The sequence below is a fragment of the Globicephala melas genome, chromosome 7, assembly GCF_963455315.2.
Source record: "Globicephala melas chromosome 7, mGloMel1.2, whole genome shotgun sequence".
Taxonomy (NCBI): Eukaryota; Metazoa; Chordata; class Mammalia; order Artiodactyla; family Delphinidae; genus Globicephala; species Globicephala melas.
The window spans coordinates 114,464,449-114,487,651 of record NC_083320.1 but is presented as its reverse complement, the minus strand read 5'-3'; the positions used below and the strand labels follow the sequence as shown (position 1 = coordinate 114,487,651).

General features: G+C 40.1%; 1 protein-coding gene and 1 non-coding gene across 4 annotated transcripts in view; both read left to right on the top strand.

Annotated features, from left to right (window-relative positions):
• The window catches only part of EPB41L5 (erythrocyte membrane protein band 4.1 like 5), a 145,351-nt gene that overhangs the window by 93,827 nt on the left and 28,321 nt on the right, over positions 1–23,203 (top strand). For all 3 annotated transcript variants that reach the window (XM_060301523.2, XM_030849649.3, XM_030849645.3), the window contains 2 exons: positions 16,979–17,130; positions 19,200–19,297. In XM_060301523.2, the coding sequence (XP_060157506.1) occupies positions 16,979–17,130; positions 19,200–19,297 (250 nt within the window). The remainder of the gene's footprint in view (positions 1–16,978; positions 17,131–19,199; positions 19,298–23,203) is intronic.
• LOC115848751 (U4 spliceosomal RNA) lies at positions 12,011–12,151 on the top strand. The gene has a single exon (XR_004037824.1). It is a non-coding gene; the product is annotated as a U4 spliceosomal RNA (small nuclear RNA).

The window sequence follows — 23,203 nt, the reverse complement described above, 5'->3', positions numbered from 1 at the left end:
GAAAAAAATGAGCAGATACTGCTCCCAATATACTAACATTTTACGCCAAGTAGAAGCTGAGTGGTTGGTTCACCATATCACGTATCACACCAGGCAGGGTGTTTCAGTCTCAGTCACTGCGGATGAAACCCTCTGTAGAGGAGAATCTGCCAACTGCATCTCAAATGTGTGTGAACGACAGATTTTCCCTGCCTGACATTAATGAACTGCAGATGGTAAATAGTTTTTCCCTTTAAAAAGTGGGTTTATTTCTCAGTCTGTTAAAATGGCAAATGCCCAAAACAAGCACACAGCTCCCTGCCACTGCAGGCTTGCCAAACTCTTTGTTCTTAAATAATCTTAAATATAACTGCCCTTTGCAGAGTTAATACTCTTACAATAGTAGCTAGCATTTAATGCTTGGAGAATCAAACTGATTTTGTCCATGATGCCATGATTATAATTTCTAAGTGAAAAATATTATCAGTCCTGATAGGAACTCTCAAATAGAAGATTTGGAGCTGCATTCCTTTTGTCCCCCTGAAAGATAGATAGACAGACAGATAGACAGGCCAGCAATTATATAATGGATATGGATATAGGGGATAAAAGAAGAAGGGGCAGAAACTGACGTCACATAGAGCCATAGTGGGTAGGCAGCTGGGGACCAATGTACCTGTGTGACAAGAAAGAATGAACAAGGGGAGAAACAATAGTTAAACTGCTCAATTAGAAGTGCTGGCAAGAACAGCTTGGGGAAGGCAGCCTGCCTGTGTCCTTTTTTTTTGAATTTTTGAATTTTATTTTATTTTTGTATACAGCAGGATCTTATTAGTTATCCACTTTAGACATATTAGTATATATATGTCAATCCCAATCTCCCAGTTCATCACGCCACCACCCCTCCCCCGCCACTTTTCCCCCTTGGTGTCCATACGTTTGTTGTCTACGTCTGTGTCTCTATTTCTGCGCTGCAAACCGGTTCATCTGTGCCATTTCTCTGGGTTCCACATATATGTGTTAATATACGATATTTGTTTTTCTCTTTCTGACTTAACTTCACTCTGTATGACAGTCTCTATCTAGATCCATCCACTTCTCTACAAATGACCCAATTTCATTCCTTTTTATGGCTGAGTAATATTCCATTGTATATATGTACCACATCTTCTTTATCCAGTCATCTGTCGATGGGCATTTAGGTTGCTTCCATGACCTGGCTATTGTAAATAGTGCTGCAGTGAACATTGGGGTGCATGTGTCTTTTTGAATTATGGTTTTTTCTGGGTATATGCCCAGTAGTGGGATTGCTGGGTCATATGGTAATCCTACTTCTAGTTTTCTAAGGAACCTCCATACTGTTCTCCATAGAAGCTGTATCACTTTACATTCCCACCAACAGTGCATGAGGGTTCCCTTTTCTCCACACCCTCTCCAGCATTTGTTGTTTGTGGATTTTCTGATGGTGCCCATTCTAACTGGCGTGAGGTGATACCTCATTGTAGTTTTGATTTGCATTTCTCTAATAATTAGTGATGTTGAGCAGCTTTTCATATGCTTCTTGGCCATCTGGATGTCTTCTTTGGACAAATGTCTATTTAGGTCTTTTGCCCATTTTTGGATTGGGTTGTTTGTTTTTTTAATATTGAGCTGCTTGAGCTGTTCATATATTTTGGAAATTAATCCTTTGTCCATTGATTCGTTTGCAAATATTTTCTCCCATTCTGAGGGTTGTCTTTTCATCTTGTTTGTAGCTTGCTTTGCAAAAAGCTTTGAAGTTTCTTTAGGTCCCATTTGTTTATTTTTGTTTTTATTTCCATTTCTCTAGGAGGTGGATCAAAAAAGATCTTGCTGTGATTTATGTCAGAGGGTGTTCTTCCTATGTTTTCCACTAACAGTTTTATAGTATCCAGTCTTACATTTAGGCCTTTAATCCATTTTGAGCTTATTCTTGTGTATGGTGTTAGGGAGTGTTCTAATTTCATTCTTTTACATGTAGCTGTCCAGTTTTCCCAGCACCACTTATTGAAGAGACTGTCTTTTCTCCATCGTATATCCTTGCCGCCGTTGTCGTAGATTAGTTGACCATATGTGCGTGGGTTTATCTCTGGGCTTTCTAGCCTATTCTATTGATCTATATTTCTGTTTTTGTGCCAATACCATATTGTCTTGATTACCGTACCTTTGTAGTATAGTCTGAAGTCAGGGAATATAATTCCTCCCGCTCCGTTTTTTTCCCTCAAAACTACTTTGGCTATTCGGGGTCTCTTGTGTCTCCACACGAATTTTAAGATTTTTTGTTCTAGCTGTGTAAAAAATGCCATTGGTAATTTGATCGGGATGGCGTTGAATCTGTAGATTGCTTTGGGTAGTATACTCATTTTCACAATATTGATTCTTCTAATCCAAGAACATGGTATATCTCGCCATTTGTTGGTATCATCTTTAATTTCTTTCATCAGTGTCTTATAGTTTTCTGCACACAGGTCTTTTGTCTCCCTAGGTAGGTTTATTCCTATGTACTTTATTCTTTTTGTTGCAATGGTAAATGGGAATGTTTCCTTAATTTCTCTTTCAGATTTTTCATCATTAGCATGTAGGAATGCAAGAGATTTCTGTGCATTAATTTTGTATCCTGCAACTTTACCAAATTCATTGATTAGCTTTAGTAGTTTTCTGGTGGCATCTTTAGGATTCTCTGTCTATAGTATGTCATCTGCAAATAGTGACGGTTTTACCTCTTCTTTTCCAATTTATATTCTTTTTATTTCTTTTACTTCTGATTGCCGTGGGTAGGACTTCCAAAACTATGTTTTGGAACTATGTTTTGAACTATTCAACTATGTTGAATAATAGTGGGGAGAGTGGACATCCTTGTCTTGTTCCTGATCTTAGAGGAAATGCTTTCAGTTTTTCACCATTGAGAATGATGTTTGCTGTCGGTTTGTCATACATGGGCTTTATTATGTTGAGGTAGGTTTCCTCTGTGCCCACTTTCTGGAGAGTTTTTATCATAAATGGGTTCTGAATTTTGTCAAAAGCTTTCTCTGCATCTATTGAGATGATCATATGGTTTTTCTCCTTCAATTTGTTAATATGGTGTATCACATTGATTGATTTTCGTATACTGAAGAATCCTTGCATCCCTGGGATAAACCCCACCTGATCATGGTGTATGATCCTTTTAACGTGTTGTTGGATTCTGTTTGCTAATACTTTGTTGAGGATTTTTGCATCTATATTCATCAGTGATATTGGTCTGTTATTTTCTTTTTTGGTAGTACCTTTGTCTGATTTTGGTATCAGGGTGATGGTGGCCTCATAGAATGAGTTTGGGAGTGTTTGTTCCTCTGCAGTTTTTTGAAAGCGTTTGAGAAGGATGGGTGTTAGCTCTTCTACTAAATGTGTGATAGAATTCACCTGTGAAGCCATCTGGTCCTGGACTTTTTGTTTGTTGGAAGATTTTTAATCACAGTTTCAATTTCATTACTTGTGATTGGTCTGTTTATATTTTCTATTTCTTCCAGGTTCAGTCTTGGAAAGTTATACCTTTCTAAGAATTTGTCCATTTCTTCCAGGTTGTCCATTTTATTGGCATATTGTTGCTTGTAGTAGTCTCTTAGGATGCTTTGTATTTCTGCGGTGTCTGTTGTAGCTTCTCCTTTTCCATTTCTAATTTTATTGATTTGAGTCCTCTCCCTCTTTTTCTTGATGAGTTTGGCTAATGGTTTATCAATTTTGTTTATCTTCTCAAAGGACCAGCTTTTAGTTTTATTGATCTTTGCTATTGTTTTCTGTTTCTATTTCATTTATTTCTGCTCCTATCTTTATGACTTCTTTCCTTCTACTAACTTTGGGTTTTGTTTGTTCTTCTTTCTCTAGTTCCTTTAGGATTAACGTTAGATTGTTTACTTGAGATTTTTCTTGTTTCTTGAGGTAGGCTTGTGTAGCTATCAACTTCCCTCTTAGAACTGCTTTTGCTGCATCCCATAGGTTTTGGGTCGTCGTGTTTTCGTTGTCATTTGTCTCTAGGTATTTTTTGATTTCCTCTTTGATTTCTTCAGTGGTCTCTTGGTTATTTAGTAATGTATTGTTTAGCCTCCATGTGTTTGTGTTTTTTACGGTTTTTTTTCCCTGTGATAGATTTCTAATCTCATAGCATTGTGGTCAGAAAAGATGCTTGATCTGATTTCAGTTTTCTTAAATTTACTGAGGCTTGATTTGTGATCCAAGATGTGATCAATCCTGGAGAATGTTCCATGTGCACTTGAGAAAAAAGTGTAATCTGCTTTTTTTGGTTGGAATGTCCTATAAATATCAATTAAATCTATCTGGTCTGTTGTGTCATTTAAAGCTTGTGTTTCCTTATTAATTTTCTGTTTGGATGATCTGTCCATTGGTGTAAGTGAGGTGTTAAAGTCCCCCACTATTATTGTGTTACTATTGATTTTCCCTTTTATAGCTGTTAGCAGTTGTGTTATGTATTGAGGTGCTCCTATGTTGGGTGCATATATATTTATAATTGTTATATCTTCTTCTTGGATTGATCCTTTGATCATTATATAGTGTCCTTCCTTGTCTCTGGTAACATTCTTTATTTTAAAATCTATTTTATCTGATATGAGTATTGCTACTCCAGCTTTCTTTTGATTTCCATTTGCATGGAATATCTTTTTCCATCCCCTCACTTTCAGTCTGTATGTGTCCCTAGGGGTCTGAAGTGGGTCCCTATATATATGGGTCTTGTTTTTGTATCCATTCAGCGAGCCTGTGTCTTTTGGTTGGAGCATTTAATCCATTCACGTTTAAGGTAATTATCGATATGTATGTCCCTATTACTCTTCTCTTAATTGTTATGGTTTGTTTTTTTTTTTGTAGGTCCTTTTCTTCTCTTGTGTTTCCCACTTAGAGAAGTTCCTTTAGCATTTGTTGTAGAGCTGAATTCTTTTAGCTTTTGCTTGTCTGTAAAGCTTTTGATTTCTTCATCGAATCTGAATGAGATCCTTGCCTGGTAGAGTAATCTTTGTTGTAGGTTCTTCCCTTTCATCAGTTTAAATATGTCATGCCACTCCCTTCTGGCTTGTAGAGTTTCTGCTGAGAAATAGCTGTTAACCTTATGGGAGTTCCCTTGTATGTTATTTGTCGTTTTTCCCTTGCTGCTTTCAATAATTTTTCTTTGTCTTTAATTTTTGCCAGTTTGATTACTGTGTGTCTCGGCGTGTTTCTCCTTGGGTTTATCCTGCCTGGGACTCTCTGTGCTTCCTGGACTTGTGTGGCTGTTTCCTTTCCCATGTTAGGGAAGTTTTCGACTATAATCTCTTCAAATATTTTCTCAGGTCCTTTCTCTCTCTCTTCTCCTTCTGGGACCCCTATAATGCGAATGTTGTTGCGTTTAATGTTGTCCCAGAGGTCTCTTAGGCTGTCTTCATTTCTTTTCATTGTTTTTTCTTTATTCTGTTCTGCAGCAGTGAATTCCACCATTCTGTCTTCCAGGTCACCTATCTGTTCTTCTGCCTCAGTTATTCTGCTATTGATTCCTTCTAGTATAGGTTTCTTTTCAGTTATTGTATTGTTCATCTCTGTTTGTTTGTTCTTTAATTCTTCTAGGTCTTTGTTTCACATTTCTTGCATCTTCTTAATCTTTGCCTCCATTCTTTTTCCGAGGTCCTGGATCCTCTTCACTATCATTGTTCTGTTTCTGGAAGGTTGCCTATCTCCACTTCATTTAGTTGTTTTTCTGGGGTTTTATCTTGTTCCTTCATCTGGTACATAGCCTTCTGCCTTTTCATCTTGTCTATCTTTCTGTGAATGTGGTTTTTGTTCCACAGGCTGCAGGATTGTAATTCTTCTTCCTTCTGCTGTCTGCCCTCTCTTTATTTTTTTTAATTTATATTTTATTGAAGTATAGTTGAATTACAGTGTTGTGTTAATTTTTGCTGTACAGCAGTGAGACTCATATATATATATATACACACACACACACACACATATATATGTATGTGTGTACACACACACACACACACACATTCTTTCATATTCTTTTCCATTGTGGTTTATCACAGGATATTGAATATAATTCCCTGTGCTCTACTGTAGAACCTTGTTGTTTATCTATTCTCTGTATAATAGTAGTTTGCATCTGTCAACCCCAAACTCCCAGTCCAACCCTCTCCTCCGCCCCGACCTTGGCAACCACCAGTCTATTCTCTATGGGACACAGATCTCTTGACTAACAAGGAAGTGTTCTTTTTTGGTTCTTACTATTCCTTTTAACAGTTTTCAAAATAATTTCTTTCTTATTTGGGTCCCAGACACAGGGTATATAATTAAAATATGGCCTTCATTCCTGTAGGAAAGCGTGGAACAGAGGCATTTTCTTTCCTTCTCCCTAACTCAGTGTGTCTACGACCTTTGAGCTTTGCCACAGCAGATGAATTGTGTTGAAAGTTAAAATAGAATACATTGGGTTTCTAGATGGAATTGTGTTTTCTTAATTTCATTTTCCTGTTGTTCATTGAATGGATATGGGTGAACAGTTGATTCTTGTATATTGATCTTGTATCTTGTAACTGTTGAACTAGATTGTTACTTCTAGTTTTGATACCCTAAATTTGAATAAGATTTTTAAAGCAAGTTTATGTTTTATTTTTACATATTTTAAAATATTTTTACATATTATGAAATTCACTTACTGTAATTCCATGATTTTTAGAAATCTATAAAATCATAGAGTAGTCACCACAATCTAGTTTTAGAACATTTTCATCATCCCCAAAAGTTCAGTCTTTATAAATTCGACTTTTCTATACATTTTATATGAATGGAGTCACACAGTCTACAAGGTTTCATGTCTGGCTTCTTTCACCTAGCAGAATGTTTTTGAGGTTCGTCCAGGTATCCTAGTGTGCTCCTTTCAGTTGCTGAATAGCAAGACAGTTTATGGATATAGTACATTTTGTTTATCCATTCACCAGTTGTTGGACATTTGCAGTGTTTCCGTGTTCTGGCTCTTGAATAATGTTATGGATATTCCTGTTCATGTCTCAGTGTGGACGTAAAGTACGGGTTCTCTTGGATAGACTCCTAGGGGGAAAATTGCTGGGTTGCGTGGTGAACTTACATTTTAACTTTCCGTGAAATTGGCAGACTGGTTTCCAGAGCGGAAATAACGAGCGTTCCAGGTCCCCACACCCTCTCCAACGCTTGTTATTTTCTGCCTTTTTGATTATAGCTGTTGTAGAGGGTGAATAACGGGATTTCATTGCGGGTGTGATTTGCATTTTCCTGAGGGCTAGTGATATTGAGCATCTTTTCATGTGCTTGTCAGCTATTTATAGATCGTTTCTGGAGATGTGTCTATTTGGACCTTTTGCCCATTTTTATGTGGGTTGTCTTTTTAACATTGAGAGTTCTTTGTGTAGTTTGGAAACCAGTCCCTTATCAACACATGATTTGCAAAAATGTTCTCTTAATCTGTGACTTCTCTTTTCGGGTTTTTTTTTTTTTTTTTTTTTTTTTTTTTTGCCGTACTCGGGCCTCTCACTGCTGTGGTCTCTCGTGTTGTGGAGCACAGGCTCCGGACGCACAGGCTCAGCGGCCATGGCTCACGGGCCCAGCCACTCCGCAGCATGCGGGATCCTCCCGGACCAGGGCACGAACCCGCGTCCCCTGCATCGGCAGGCAGACTCTCAACCACTGCGCCACCAGGGAAGCCCTCTTTTCATTTTCATATTAGTGTTTTTTAGAAGCTCAAGCATTTCATTGTGATGTAGTCCAACTTACCAACTTTTTATTTTATGGATGGTACCTTTGGTATCATATCTCAGAACATTTTGCCGACCCAAAATCACAGAGATTTCTTTCCCCCATGTTTTCTTCAAATATTTATAGTTTTAGCTGTTAACGTTTCAGTCTATTATTCATTTTTTAAAATATTTATTTATTTATTTATTTATTTATTTCATTTTTGGCTGCATCACGTCCTAGTTGTGGCATGCGAGATCTTCATTGAGACATGTGGGATCTTTTGTTGTGGTGCACAGGCTCTTCGTTGTAGTGTGTGGGCTTCTCTCTAGTTGTGGCATGCAGGTTTTCTCTCTCTAGTCGTGGCGTGCGGGTTCCAGAGCACGTGGGCTCTGTACTTTGCTGCACACGGGCTCTAGTTGAGGCACGCGAGCTCAGTAGTAGTGGCGCGCCAGCTTAGTTGCCCCGCGGCATGTGGGATCTTAGTTCCCTAACCAGGGATCGAACCCATGTCCCTGCATTGGAAGGCACATTGTTTACCACTGGACCACCAGGGAAGTCCCTGTTATTCATTTTGATTTCACTTTTATGTATGGTGTAAGGTTAGCATCTAAATTCATATTTTTGCATGTATTTCTAGTTGTCTTGCCACCGTTTGTTGAAAGTCTATCCTTTTTTCCGTTGGTTTGTTTTGGCAAAAATCAACCATAAACGTAAGGAATTCTGGACTCTCAATTTTGTTCTTTTGATTTACATAACTATTTTTGTGCCAATACCACACTGTCCTGATTACTGTGGCTTTATAGCAAGTTTTGAAATCAGGTAGCATGTATCCTCCAACTTTGTTCTTTTTCAGAATGCATTTGGGTATTCTAGCTCCTTTGAATTTTATATAAATTTTAGGATTGGTTTGTCCATTTCTACAAAAAAGCCTGCTGGGATTTTGATAGTGAATGCATTGAATTTATAGATCAGTTTGGGTAGGATTGTCGTCTTGACAATATTAAGTGTTCAGCCCATGAACATGAAACGTCTTGCCACTTATTTAGATCTCCTTTATTTATTATAGTTTTAACTGCACAAGTCCTGCATATCCTTTATTAAATTTATTCCTGTTGTTATTCTTTTTTCTTAAATATTTCTTTTGTTTATTTTTTTCTTTGGCTGCATCGGGTCTTAGTTGCGGCATGTGAGGTCTTCATTGAGGCACGTGGGATCTTTTGTTGCAGCACAGGCTCTGTTCTGGCGTATAGGTTTTCTCTCAGTAGTTGTGGCATGTGGGCTTAGTTGCCCCACGGCATGTGGGACCTTAGTTCACCGACCAGGGATTGAACCTGTGTCCCCTGCATTGGAAGGAGGATTCTTTACCCCACTGAACCACCAGGAAATTCCCCTGTTGTTATTCTTTTTGATGTTATTGTGAATGGAATTGTTTTAATGTCAGTTTTCTGTTACTTGTTGCTAGTGTATAGATATAATTGATTTTTGCACCTGCAACCTTGCTGAACTCGTTTATTACTTTCTAGTAGCATTTTGTGGATTCCATTGGCTTTTCTATGTATAGGATTCTATCATCTGCACATAAAAACCTCTTCCTTTCTAATTTGGGCCCTTAATTTACTTTTCTGTTCTTTGCCTTTTTTTTCTTATTGCACTTTTTAGAACCTCCAGTATATTGTTGAATAGAAGTGGTCAGGGTGGACATCCTTGTTATGTTTCTGACTTAGAGGAGAAAGAATTCAGTCATCCATCATTAAATATGATGTTCACTGTTGATTTTTTTGTAGATTCCCTTTATCAGATTGAAGATGTTCCATCTATTCTTTGTTGAGAGTTTTTGCCATGAGTGTTGTTGGATTTTGTCAAATGCTTTTCCCGTATCTATTGAGATGATCATGTTTTCTTTTATTAAAATGTAGTATTACATTAATTGATTTTGAAACATTAACCCAACTTTGCATTCCTATGATAAATCCCATCTGGTCATGGTGGACAGTCCTTTTTATTTCTTGCTTGATTTTTTGTTATGTGTTTGGAATGGCTCCAGTATCAGGGTAATACTGGGCTCATAGAATGAGTTGGAGAATGTTGCCTTTCCTCTATTTGTGAAATAGTTTGTTGAAGATTGGAATTATTTCTTCTTTTAAATATTTGATAGAATTTACCAGGGAGGTCCTCTGGGCCTGAGCTTCTCTTTGTGAGAAGATTTTTAGTTACTGATTCAATTTCTTTACTTTTCTGTGTCTATTCAGATTTTCTGTTTTCCTAGTGAGCTTTGGTAGTTTGTGTCTTTCAAGAAATTTTTGCATATCATCTAAGTCATTGAATTTATTGGCATAAAGTTAATAATATTCTCTTATACCATATTAGCATCTGTAATGTCTGTAGTGATGTCACTCTTCCGACTCTTGATATTGTAAATATGTATTCTCTCTTTTTATCAGTCTAGCTAGAAGTTATTAATTATATTGAGCTTCTCAAAGAACTAGCTCTCAGTTTAATTCATTTTTTCTATTATTTTTCCCTTTTATCTTTATTATTTCCTGCCTTCCACTTCCTTTGCATTTAATTTGCTCTTTTTCTAGTTTATCAAGGTATAAGCTGAGGTCATTGATTTGAAAACTTTCTTCTTTCCTAATATGGATGTGTTTCTTTTTTTTTGTGGTATGCGGGCCTCTCTCTGCTGTGGCCTCCCCCATTGCGGAGCACAGGCTCCAGACGCACAGGCCCAGCAGCCATGGCCCGTGGGCCCAGCCGCTCCGCAGCATGTGGGATCCTCCCAGACCAGGGCACGAACCCATGTCCCCTGCATCAGCAGGCGGACTCTCAGCCACTGCGCCACCAGGGAAGCCCCATAATATAGATGTTTAATGTTATAAGTATTCCTCTAACTATTGCTTTAGTGGCATCCTACAAATTTGGATATGTTGTGCTTTCGTTTTCATAGTTCAAAATTCTTTTCTAAATTTCCTTTTCATATCTTTTTTTTAAAATAAATTTATTTTATTTATTTTTACTTTGGGGGGGCTGCGTTGGGTTTTCATTGCTGCGCGCGGGCTTTCTCTAGTTGCGGTGAGCAGGGGGCTACTCTTCATTGTGGTGCACAGTCTTCTCATTGCAGTGACTTCTCTTGTTGTGGAGCATGGGCTTCAGTAGTTGTGGCACTCGGGCTCAGTAGTTGTGGCACGCAGGCTCAGTAGTTGTGGCAACACTGATGAAAGGTAATAATAATTAAAAATTGGGGGTTTTTTAATTAATTAATTATTATTTTTTTGGCTGCGTTGGGTCTTCATTGCTGCACGTGGGCTTTCTCTAGTTGCGGCGAGCGGGGGCTTCTCTTGTTGCGGAGCACAGGCTCTAGGTGCACGGGCTTTAGTAGTTGTGGCACGCAGGCTCAGTAGTTGTGGCTTGCGGGCTCTAGAGCGCAGGCTCAGTAGTTGTGGCACATGGGCTTAGTTACTCCACGGCATGTGGGATCTCCCCAGACCAGGGCTTGAACCCGTGTCCCCTGCATTGGCAGGTGGATTCTTAACCACTGCACCACTGGGGAAGTCCCTCATATGTTTTTTGATCCATGGGTTATTTAGAAGTGCATTACATAGTTTCCAAATATTTGGGGATTTTCCGAGGAGCTTTCTGTTTTGGATTTCTAATTTAATTATGTTCTGGTCAAAGAACACACATATTTTGTATGATTTGAGTCCTTTTGAATTTATTGACTCTGTTTTATGGCCCAGAATATTGTCTGAGTGATTATTCTGTATGCACTTGAGAAGAACATGTGTTTTGATGTTTTGATGGAGTATTCTCTGAATGTCAATTAGGTGAAGTTGGTGGTTAGTGCTGTTCAAATCTACTGTACCCTTGCTGATTTTCTGCTCTGGCACTTACTGAAAGAAGGGTATTGAAATCTCCAACCATAATTGATCTGTTACTCTTTGCAGTTCTTTCAGTTTTGGCTTCATGTATTTTGAAGCTCTGTCATTAAGTTCATAAATATTTAGGAATGTTATATTCTCTGGATTAAATGACCCCCTTATCCTTATGAAATGATCATCTTCATTTTAAGTACTATTCTTTGCTCTGAACTCTACTTCGATATCAGTATATTCACTGTAGCTTTCTTTTGACAAGTGTTAGCATGGTATATCTTTTTCTATTTTTATTTTTAATCTTTGTTAATTTGTTTCTTCATATTTAAATTGTGTTTCATGTATGCAGCACATAATTCAGTTTTGCTTTTTAAATCTTAACTGACAGTCTCTGCGTCTGAAAATTGGTATGTTTCAGCTTTGCACAGTGGCAGTATTATAGCCAATGAGGTTTATCCGAGGCATGATTATTGTTAATTGAAAACTCTTCCGAATACCCTGCCATGATGACTTGAAATACAGTCAGCATTGGCAATTTTTGACAGTCTCTACAGAGACTGAATTTTTTTTTAAATGGTATGTTTATACTACTTCCTTTTAATATGATTATTGATATGATTGTGTCTGTCATCCTGCTATTTGTTTCCTATTTGTCCCATATGTTTCTTGTTCCCATCTTCCTCTCTTTCTTTTTTTCATTAATCAGGTGTTTTTTAAAAAATTCCATTTATATCCTCTTCTTACTCCTTAGCTATAACTCTTTGGATTTTTTTTTTCACTTTAATTGTTACTTTAGCCTGTACAACTTTCGCTTATCACAGTCTGCTTTCACGGGATATTATACCATTTCATGTGTCGTATAAGAACTTTACAGTAGTGTACTTCCATTTCTCCCCTCCCAGGCTTTGTACTGTCATTTGTCAAGCATTTTATTTCCATCTGTGTTTTATACCCCACAATACATTGTTTGTTTTACTTCTGCCTGTAGGTCTTCCTTTAGCAGTTTTTAGTGCTGGTCTTTTTGTCATGAATTCCTTTTATTTGTCTTTCTTTTTTTCTTTATTAAGATATAATTCACATACCATACCATTTACGTATTCAAAGTGGACAATTCAGTGTTTTTAGCACATTGATAGAATTGTGCCACCTTTATTACAGTTTTACTTTAGAATAGTTTTACCTCTCCCCCAAAGAAACCCCATCCCCATTATTAGTTGTTCTGCTCCTCCCCTATTCACACTTTTGGTGAGGGAGGGATCCCCCACCCTAACTACTACAAGATGGCCAACACACAACGCCCAGCCCTGGACAGGTGAGACAAACAGCAGTTTATTAGACACATACTCATGGCTCAGGGGAGGAGGAAACCCCACAAGAGCGGGGCCTCGGACGTGTTGCGCTTGGGAGCAGAGTGGACAAACACGGACTTTGGGAGGCGGGCTTTATAGGGACATGAGAATGAGCCACCCTGGTTCCCATGAGGGGACGTGATTGGCTCGTCTGAACAGTTTCACGGGCTGGCAGAGAAGTGAAGCTTGTGGGATTAGGAACTTGGTAGGATGGGGCTGGTACAGTTGAGGGGAACCTTTTTCACTGGGAGGGCATATCTGGTGAGAGCCGGGAAACTCATGGTGGCTGGGCCTTTGGGGCCCCATGAGGCTCAGGGATGTGCAGGCAGCCCGTACTGTTGAAGCTTAACTTCAGACCTTACAGCACAGCAGTCAGTCCCCTTTCTTCTCCAGCCCCTGGCAACCACAGATCTACTTTCTGCGTCTGTGGATTTGCCTCTTCTGGACATTTCATACAGATGGACTCATAGGATATGTGGTATTTTGTGTCTGGCTTTTTCCCCTTAGCATTATGTTTTCAAGGGTCCTAGCATGTATCAGTACTTCACTCCTTTTATTGCTGGTTATTATGCCACTCTGTGGATTTACCACATTTTATTCATCTGTTCCTCAGTTGATGGGCATTTGGGTTGTTGCCATGTTTTTGGCTGTTATGAATAATGGTGCCATGAACAGTTGTGTATACATTTTTGTGTGGATGTTTGTTTTCACTTTTATTTGGTATATACATAGATTTTCCTTTATTTTTGAAAGCTTTTTGGCTGGATATAAAATTTGGGTTGATACGCTTTTTTCTTTCAGCGCTTTTAAGATACTCCTCCACTGTCCTCTAGTTTGCATTATTTCTGATAAGAAATCTGCTGTCATCCTTTTTTCTTTTTTAAACTTTTTATTTTATATTGGAATATAGCTGATTAACAATGTTGTGATAGTTTCAGGTGCACAGCAAGCAACTCAGCCATACATATACATGTATCCATTCTGCCCCCAAAGTCCCCTTCCATCCAGGCTACCACATAACATTGATCAGAGTTCCCTGTGCTATACAGTGGGTCCTTGTTGGTTATCCATTTTAAATATAGCAGTGTGTACACGTCAGTCCCATACTCCCTAACTGTCTCTTCCCCCTATCCTTCCGCCCTGGTAACCTCCCTTTATTCTCCAAATCTGTGAGTCTCTTTCTGTTTTTGTAAATAAGTTCATTTGTATCATTTCTTTTTAGATTCTAAATATAAGGGGTATCATACGATATTTCTCTTTCTCTGTCTGACGTATTTCACTCGGTATGACAGTCTCTAGGTCCATCCATGTTGCTGCAGATGGCATTATTTCATTCTTTTTAATGGCTGAGTAATATTCCATTGTATATATGTACATCTTCTTTATCCACTCCTCTGCTGATGGATATTTAGGTTTCTTCCATGTATTAGCTGTTGTAAACAGTGCTGCAGTGAACATTGGGGTGCATGTATCCTTTCAGACCACATTTTTTTCTGGATATATTCCCAGGAGTGGGATTGCTGGGTCGTATGGTAGTTCTCCATAGTGGCTGTATCAATTTACATTCCCACCAGCAGCGCAAGAGGGTTCCCTTTTCTCCACACCCTCTCCAGCATTTATATCGTTTGTGGATTTTTTGATGCTAGCCATTTTGACTGGTGTGAGGTGATACCTCATTATAGTTTTGATTTGCATTTCTCTAATAATTAGCGATGTTGAACATCTTCTCATGTGCCTCTTGGCCGTCTGTGTGTCTTCTTTGGAGAAGTGTCTATTTAGGTCTTCTGCCCATTTTTTGATTGGGTTGTTTTTTTTTGATGATATTAAGCCTCTTGAGATGTTTGTAAATTTTGGAGACTAATCCCTTTTTGGTCACATCATTTGCAAATATTTTCTCCCAACCTGCGGGTTGTCTTTTCATTTTGTTTATGGTTTCCTTTGCTGTGCAAAAGCTTTTGAGTTTAATTAGGTTCCATTTATTTATTTTTGTTTTTATTTCCATCACTCTGGGAGACAGATCAAAAAAGATATTGCTGTGATTTATGTCAGAGAGTGTTCTGCCTATGTTTTCCTCTAGGAGTTTTATAGTGTCGAGTCTCACATTTAGGTCTTTTATCCATTTTGAGCTTATTTTTGTGTATGGTGTTAAAGAATTATCTAATTTCAGTTTTGTACATGTAGCTGTCCAGTTTTCCCAGCACTATTTGTTGAAGAAACTGTCTTTCCACCATTGTGTACTCTTGCCTCCTTTGTTTTAGGTTAATTGACCATATGGTTTATTTCTGGGCTTTCTATCCTGTTCCCTTGATCTATATTTCTATTTTTATACCAGTACCATACTGTTTTGATGACTGTAGCTTTGTAGTATAGTCTGAAGTCAGGGAGCCTGATTCTTCCAGCTTTGTTTTTCTTTCTCAAGATTGCTTTAACCTTATGGACACCAAGGGGGGAAAGCGGGGTGGGGGTGGGGGTGGTGGTGGTGGGATGAATTGAGAGATTGGGATTGACCTGTATACACTAATATATATAAAATAGGTTAATAATAAAAAAAATAAAAGATTGCTTTGGCTTGCTGTCATCCTTATCTTACTCCTTTGAACATACAATGTTTTGGCTGCTTTTAAGTTTTTCTTTTCATCATTGGCTTTAAACAGTGTGGTTACGATATGCTTTGGTGTAGTTTTCTTCATGTTTCTTGTGTTTAGGGTTTCCTGAAATTCTTGGATCTGTGGGTTTATAGTTTTCATCGGATTTGGAAACACATCAGCCATTGTTTTCTTCAGATATTTGTTCTGTCCCACCTGCACTGTGGGACTCCAGTAGGTTGCTTGAAGTTGTCCCACAAAGAATAACTGACATTCTTTTAATTTGGCAGATTTCCTTTTTCCCTGTGTCTTTTATTTTGGATAGTTTCTATTGCTATGCCATTAAGTTCAGTATCTTTTCTAAAATCTAATCTGCTGTCCGTCTCATCCAGTATATTTTTCACCTCAGATATTGTGGTTTCCATCTCTAGAAGTTTGGTTTGTGTCTTTTTTGTATCTTCTAGTTTCTGCTTAAGTTTTGAGGATATGGAATACAGTTACAATAACTATGTGTCTTTGTCTGCTAATTCTAGCATCTGTGTCAGTTTCTCTTGAGTGATTATTCTCTTTAGTGTGAGATGTCTTTTTCTGCCTTCTTGCGTTCCTGACAGTCTTTGACTGGGTGCCTGACATGTGAAATTTACTTTGTTGGATGCCAGATCGTTTTGTCTTCCTCTCAGTCTTCTTGAGCTTTGTCTTGGGATGCAGTTAAGTTACTTGGAAGCAGCTTGATCCTTTCAGGTCTTTTATGATGTGTTAAGTGGGTTTGTTGCCATGGTCAGTCTGGGTTAATTATTCTGTGCTACAGAGGCAGGACCTTCCTAATACTAAATGCCCTTGAATTACATGTTTTTACATGCTGTCTGTGGAGGGGGCACTGTGGCCCAGTGTGAGTGCCACTAGTTCTTTCCCAGCCTCAGGGAGTTTCCTTACACATGTTCCCTGATCAGTGCTCTCCTGCATACTTGAGGGGGGCCTCTGCAGACCTGTAGGATTCTCTCCTTGCCGGGCTGCTCTCTTCTGTCTGGTAGGCTGTGCTGTGAACTCTGGCTTGCCTTGGTCTCCCTGCGCTGTCAGCCAAGGGAGGCCTCTGTGCTCTGCCACACTGCACTCTCTCTGCACCCCGGCCCAGGGACTCCCTCAGGTCAAGCACAGGGCTCCTCATTTGTTTTCCGAAGCTCAGGATCACTGCCTTCTGTTCTTTGAGGCCTTACTCTTGAAAATTGTTTGTTTTCCCCTTAGGTTATTTCAGTTGGGAAGCTAAATTCAGTTCCTTTTACTCCATCTTGGATGGAAGAGAATCTGCCCAGGGGGTTTTGACAGATGAATAAACTACTTGGGATCCAAACTATTAAATGAATTATTTTTCCAGCTGAGATTTTTGTTAGTATTTAAAATTCTTTTCCTGATAAACTTCTTGGTTTAATTAAGTTTTCTGTTACCTTTATAGCTTGCCTCTGAAGATTGATTTGCTAGATAGTCCAGACTTACTGGAAACAACCACTGATGATGTAGTTGGGGCACCTGACACCATGGCCATGTCCCAAGCCCCAGGTGAAGTGAGCACAGCCACCAGGCAGGCTGGATTAGAGGGGCTGGAAGGTGAGTGAGGAGCAACTAAACGTTCTGTGTAACATCACTGGCATCGCCCTAGTCTGTGCCCGCCTTTGAAATGAGCTTAAACAGGCAGTTCCTCTAAGAATATTTTATGCAGTGGTTGGATTTGAAATGTTACTGTAGAATAGTTATGCCTTCTTGCCTTTTTGGCTTAAGGGTCCATTGAAATATTTAAGATCACATAATTGAGACCATTAAACATTTGTATCATTTATAAGTTCTTAAACATTTTTGAATTTTCAAATTTGCTTTTTACTTTGTTTCTTGAGTGAAAATTAATAGTAAAAAGTTTCCTTAGAGATCTAGGGCACAGGATTGAATGAATGTTTGGACATTCCATTAGTTCACAGATAGTATTTTGTTATTAATGAGGGCTGTTGTTGCCCAGACCCACAAAAATAAATAATCCAGAAAGAATGCTGCCTTCCTTAACTTTTTAGAAGGTTAAAAGGAAACAGTAAGTTGCACATTGAAAATTTCTATATACTTGTGAGTTTGATTTGATATTAAAGCATAAACTGTCTTCAAACAGGAGCTTTCTGTTGAATCTCAGTGTGTGTTCATTGAAAAGCAGCTTATGTTTATGTGGCTCTTGCCAATTTTGATTTCTGTTGCTAAAATTAAGACACTCTCTTTAAACAACTTATTGGAAATTGCCAGTGAGTATGCTGTTGTCTCTGAGGAGTGTAGAATACAGCAATAGTATTTAGTAATTTAGAAAGAAGCATTAGTGAAAAGTTGCACAGTGCTTCTGCTTCATAGAACATGCTGAAGTACTGCTGGTAACTGGAATTAAAAATTTGTTCTGGGGCTTCCCTGGTGATGCAGTGGTTAAGAATCCGCCTGCCAGTGCAGGAGACACGGGTTCCAGGAAGATCCCACGTGCCGCGGAGTAACTAAGCCCGTGTGCCACAACTACTGAGCCTGCGCTCTAGAGCCCGCGAGGCACAGCTACTGAGCCCACGCGCCACAACTACTGAAGCCCACACGCCTGGAGCCAGTGCTCCAGAACAAGAGAAGCCACCGCAGTGAGAAGCCCGCGCACCGCAACGAAGAGTAGCCCCCGCACGCAGAAACGAAGACCCAATGCAGCCAAAAATGAATAAATAAGTAAATTTATTTTAAAGAAGAACCACCTGGAGAATTTTAAAAACTACCAATACCAGAAAACTACATTCAGAAATCTGATATCATTGTTCTAGGGTCAGCTCTGGGAATCAGTATTTCTTAAAAATTCCACATCTTATTCTAATGTGTAGCCAAGGGAAAGATGTACAGAATTAACTGATGGACACTTTTGGAAGATCCCTTTGACCAAGAGCAAATGATTTCATAGTTTTTCCCTCCCTTCTTCTACCTGATCATATAGAAATTATTAGGCATTCAACAGCTTCTTTGTCAAGTGGACAGTGTAAAATGTCAAACTCCCACCAAATCGGTCCCTGCAAAATAAGATTAACACGACTACCAGTTGTTAAATAGAACTCATTTAAAGCTAAATTGTCTTTAATGTATCATCTTTCAGTGGCTGCAATGTGTTTTGCATGTGGTGAAGCCAGAGCGCTTGCCCTTCATCACACCTGGCGTCACCAGGATGTAGTAGGTTGGGTCAGCGAGTGCATGAATGTGTGCCCCCGTCAGTCTGCCCCACGTAAGTTTAGCTGCGGCTGTGTGTAGTCAGGGCCAGGGGAGGAGACAGCCGAGTGCTGAGCTTTGCAGCGGGGGCTTGGCTTGCACCTAGGAAGGAAGGCCGCGCCACAGGTGCTCTGTGCCTTTTCCTCTACTCTCATGACTGAGCTTTCTCAGCCACACATGCCATGGGGATTCCACATCCAGCAGAGCAGACACAGGGTGATGTTCCTATTTAGGTTAGCTCTTAATCAAATTAATGGAGACTTTCTTGGTGATGGAGTATCTGTTCCGTAGTGATCTGGGTTATTACCTGTAGTTGATGGTAACTGATGTTGAGGGGTGTGGAGAAAGCCTAAGTCTTCACCCTTACACGGCCGTGACAGCCTGTCAGACTAAGCGGCTGTTTTCCCGTTTTTTTCCAGCATTAAAAGATGTCTCAGAGAAGCTCAAACACCTTGAAATGGAAAGTGGTCCTTTGCCAGCCAGTCATCCCAACAGGGACGTTAACATCAGCAACCAGGTATTCAGAGTCCTCCTTTGTTTGCCTGTCACACAGCTCCAGACCTCTGAGAAATCATTTCCATCGAAAGCCATTACTTTTTCTTTTCTTTCACTGGGAAATCTGTCTGTGCTGAACGCTTATAAACCTGTTTTACCATTTACAAAGGTGAAATTCGTGGATGTGCAGGAGGAAACATGGGCATCAACGTTAAGACCTATAAGGTCATCGCAAGTTTTTTTTAAACACAGTCAAAAGTGGTATGGTTATTAAACTTTTATTTTTATTCAGCCCAGCCATCCCTGTTGAATGAATTTTGTTTGGGTTTGGTTTTAAAGAGGGAAGGGGAACATCTGACTTGCAGCTCTTTCATCCCTGGACCACTAGCTGGGATTCCTCAGAGACCAGGATGGAGCACAGAGTGATGTCCTTTCTTATGTAGCCATTGTGAAGATTGTCCTTTTGAATCCAAGTCTTTTTTTTCCCCTTCTGTTATGTTTTTTCTTAGAAATGTCTTTTAGAAGCTGATTGAATTTCAGAAAGTCTTTCCTGTTTTTGACCCCTCGGTATTTTTCAATTATATTGGTCTGTTTCCTTCACATTGTTATTTTTTTCTGCTGACTCTGTAAGGTAGGGGAGTGCGGGGTCAGAGACAGAAGGGTTAATTGAAAGCTTTAGATGCAAGCTTTAGATAGTTGACAGTTAATCTGACAAAAATTTGGTGGAGGCCTGGAGTGATCCTAAAGAAGAAAGAAGCCAGGTAAACCCTGGCTGGGTTGTGAAGGTGGGGAGCACACTTTGCTATAATGTAACTGAGCCTCTCAACCAGAGGCTCTATTAAGTTCGTTGTGAAGCCTTGGGAAAATGAGTACAAATGTGGGTTTAAGATAGGACAGGGAGTAAGAGAGTGGGTTAGGTGAATGGTATGCCATCAAGGCGTATTTTAGGGCTCACATAGCTAGGAAAATAATAGCTAATACTTAGTGAGGGCTTACTCAGTGCCAGGCAGGAATAACAGGAGAGAATTCAGTACTGTACTAATAAATAAGGGATATCAGACTAGTTAATAACTCTTCAGCTAGTGCTGTGTACGAGTTTGTCAACTGAAAAAAAAGCACAACCTAAAAGTTGAGAGATATGTGTTATTTGGTGGACTTTCTTAGTACTTTGAGCCTGGGACACAGCATCTGAGATAGCTCTGAGGGACGGCTCCAAAGAGGCGGGCGAGGATCTGTAGGAGTTTTTGCAACAAAGACCAGGTAGTGGGAACATCAAAAGATTACTGTTAATAAGAGAAAACCTGGGGGCTTCCCTGGTGGCGCATTGGTTGGGAGTCCGCCTGCTGATGCAGGGGATGCGGGTTCGTGCCCCGGTCTGGGAAGATCCCCCATGCCGCGGAGCGGCTGGGCCCGTGAGCCATGGCCGCTGAGCCTGCATGTCCGGAGCCTGTGCTCCGCAACGGGAGAGGCCGCGGCGGTGAGAGGCCCGCGTACCGCAAAAAAAAAAAAAAAGAAAACCAGGCATCTCACATTAAGGAATTTAGTGCTTTTCTATATATGGGAAGATACAAGAGTCTGGGCTCACTGAAATCATTCTTTTGATATGTACCTCAACTATCTGGGGCCAAGATCCTGTGCTTTTCCATCCTGAGTCCCCTCAGGGTGCACCGTGTTGGGGGAGGGAGCTGCAGTGGCTGTGCTAGATGAACTTGACAGTGGGCAGCCCATTTGTTTCAGTCCTGAGTTCCCTCAGGGCTCACTGTCAGGCAGCTATAATGTGGTGGCTTGATGGCTGCAACATCCTTTGCTGATATGGCAGCAACATTTTATCTGATTTCTCTACCTCTGCCATCAACAGTTAATGTTTGCTTAAGGAAACATGTAAGAAATTAATCTTAATATCAGCTTTACTGAGTAATTTTAGGCTGAAAAGCCTGTTGTAAATAAAATATATTCTAAAACCAAGTGTCAGTTGTCGGATGATTAGCTCTAAGAATTGGGTAACTGAGAAGCTCTAAGCCAGCCACAGAATCGCGAGGCTCGGACTAGTGCTACTGAAAGCAGAGTGGACGCAAGCTCATGTCTTGAGAAGCCACTTCAGAGCGCTCTCCTCCCCGTCAGACCCGCGTCACCCAGGGTCGGTAGGGTCACTTGAGAACCGTACACTGTTGATTCAGTCCTACAGACCTGTTTATTGTTTACTTTTTATCAGATATAAAATAATAAGTATTGCGGGGAATCCACAGAAGAATGACAAAATCTTGGCCCTCTGGAAACTTGGACCTGTCTCACCCATAGAAATACCGCAGATCTCCTATGCTCAATTTTCAGTTGGCAACAGCTGGGAAGTACAGTTTGAAAGACAAAAGTCAGGATCCACGAAGACCTTGACAGGCTGGAATGATGGTTTGGATTTAAGAATATATATTATGCCAAGTCTGACACAAGTGTAGGATTAGGGTCGGGAGGTAGAATGTAACAAGCATGTGTGAAAAATGTTTGAGAATCTGTAAACGGAGTGTGAAGTGTGGCTGCTGAAACGTCTCTGTTGTATTAACTGAAAGGGCTTGAAAGGGGGGATCCAACCACAGTATGACAAAGTGAGAGAGAGAAAAGCAACTTAGGCAAACGAAAGGGGTTTGAGAAAGTATGGTGAGGGGTCTTGAGACACAGTTACGGCGGAGGATCAGTAACTCGGGATTATCTGAAGAGCTGTGTATGCTGTGACACAGGAAGTAAAGTGACTTGATCTTTAGTAGCCTCAGAGAAGAGTTAGGGTCAGCGAGAATGATAGAGTTATGCAGATCTCACCTCGGTGTCGGAAAACGCGTCCTAAGGTACCTGCAGATTGAACAGGATGCCTTAGGAAGCAGCAGGTTCCCCAGCGTGGGAAGTTCCTCAGGCCAAGACTAACTTAATCAACTCTTTGGATTTTTGGTGGTGGCGTGAGGCAAGCCTGGGGATGCTGACACTGATGACTCCCAGTGTCATTGTGGGGATTCTCCCATTCCTTGGGGCCTCCTCGTGTTGGAAATGTGTTCACAGTGTCTGCCTGACCTCGTGTTGGAAGTCCTTTAGGGCTTATGCTGTGTCAAGATGAATAGATTTTTGAGTTACCTTCTTCTTCTTAATTACTTGAGACAGTTCCAGAATTTTCTTGATCTTCAAATTTCATTTCAAGAATCATTTTTTTCTTGTTCCTTGATCAGAAAATTTTACAGAATGCTTAAAGTAACAAAACCTAACCTGCGTTTGTTAGTGGGATCGGGGCACAGTGAAGGCGTGGTCTTTAAACGCTCATCTTTTTAGGGAAGGCATTAAAAATCAGGCACGATGACTGTTCTCTTGACCACAGGTTGGCAGCCTGTTTCCTTAAAAGGTCAGTAAATAGTTTAGTCTAGGCTGCCGTACAGTCTCTGTCATTGTACTCGACTCTGCCACCGTGGCAGGAGAGCAGCCGCTGGGCCTGGGGGTGGCCGTGTTCCCATCGGGTTTACTTACTACAGCAGGTGTGGGCCAGGTTTGGCCTGCAGGTTGTCCTTCTCTTGTTGGGAATGTAATCTAGCAGCGGGTTGCTACCACACAAGATTTGGAATAATCTTTGTCGTTTTTACGCTTTTGATTTTCTTTGTATCCGAACCTTAATAGGGTATAACCAAAAAGTATAGCAAAACCCACTCTGAATAGAACAAAGCAAAAAGATGAACTTATTGCAAGGATTTTGACCTGCAAGCCTGGAAACGCAAGACTGTGGGAGCAGTAAGTTCCAAGTTGCTGACAGATTAATAGGGGTTTTATGGGAGACATGCAGAAGTTTTTTGTTTTTTTCAGCTACTTGGTTGCCTAGTGGTCTTCTTTCTTATTTGGATCAGAGTAGCTGAGTTAGGGGAACAGGAAGCCCAGAGCTGGCTTGGACGGACTTGGTGTG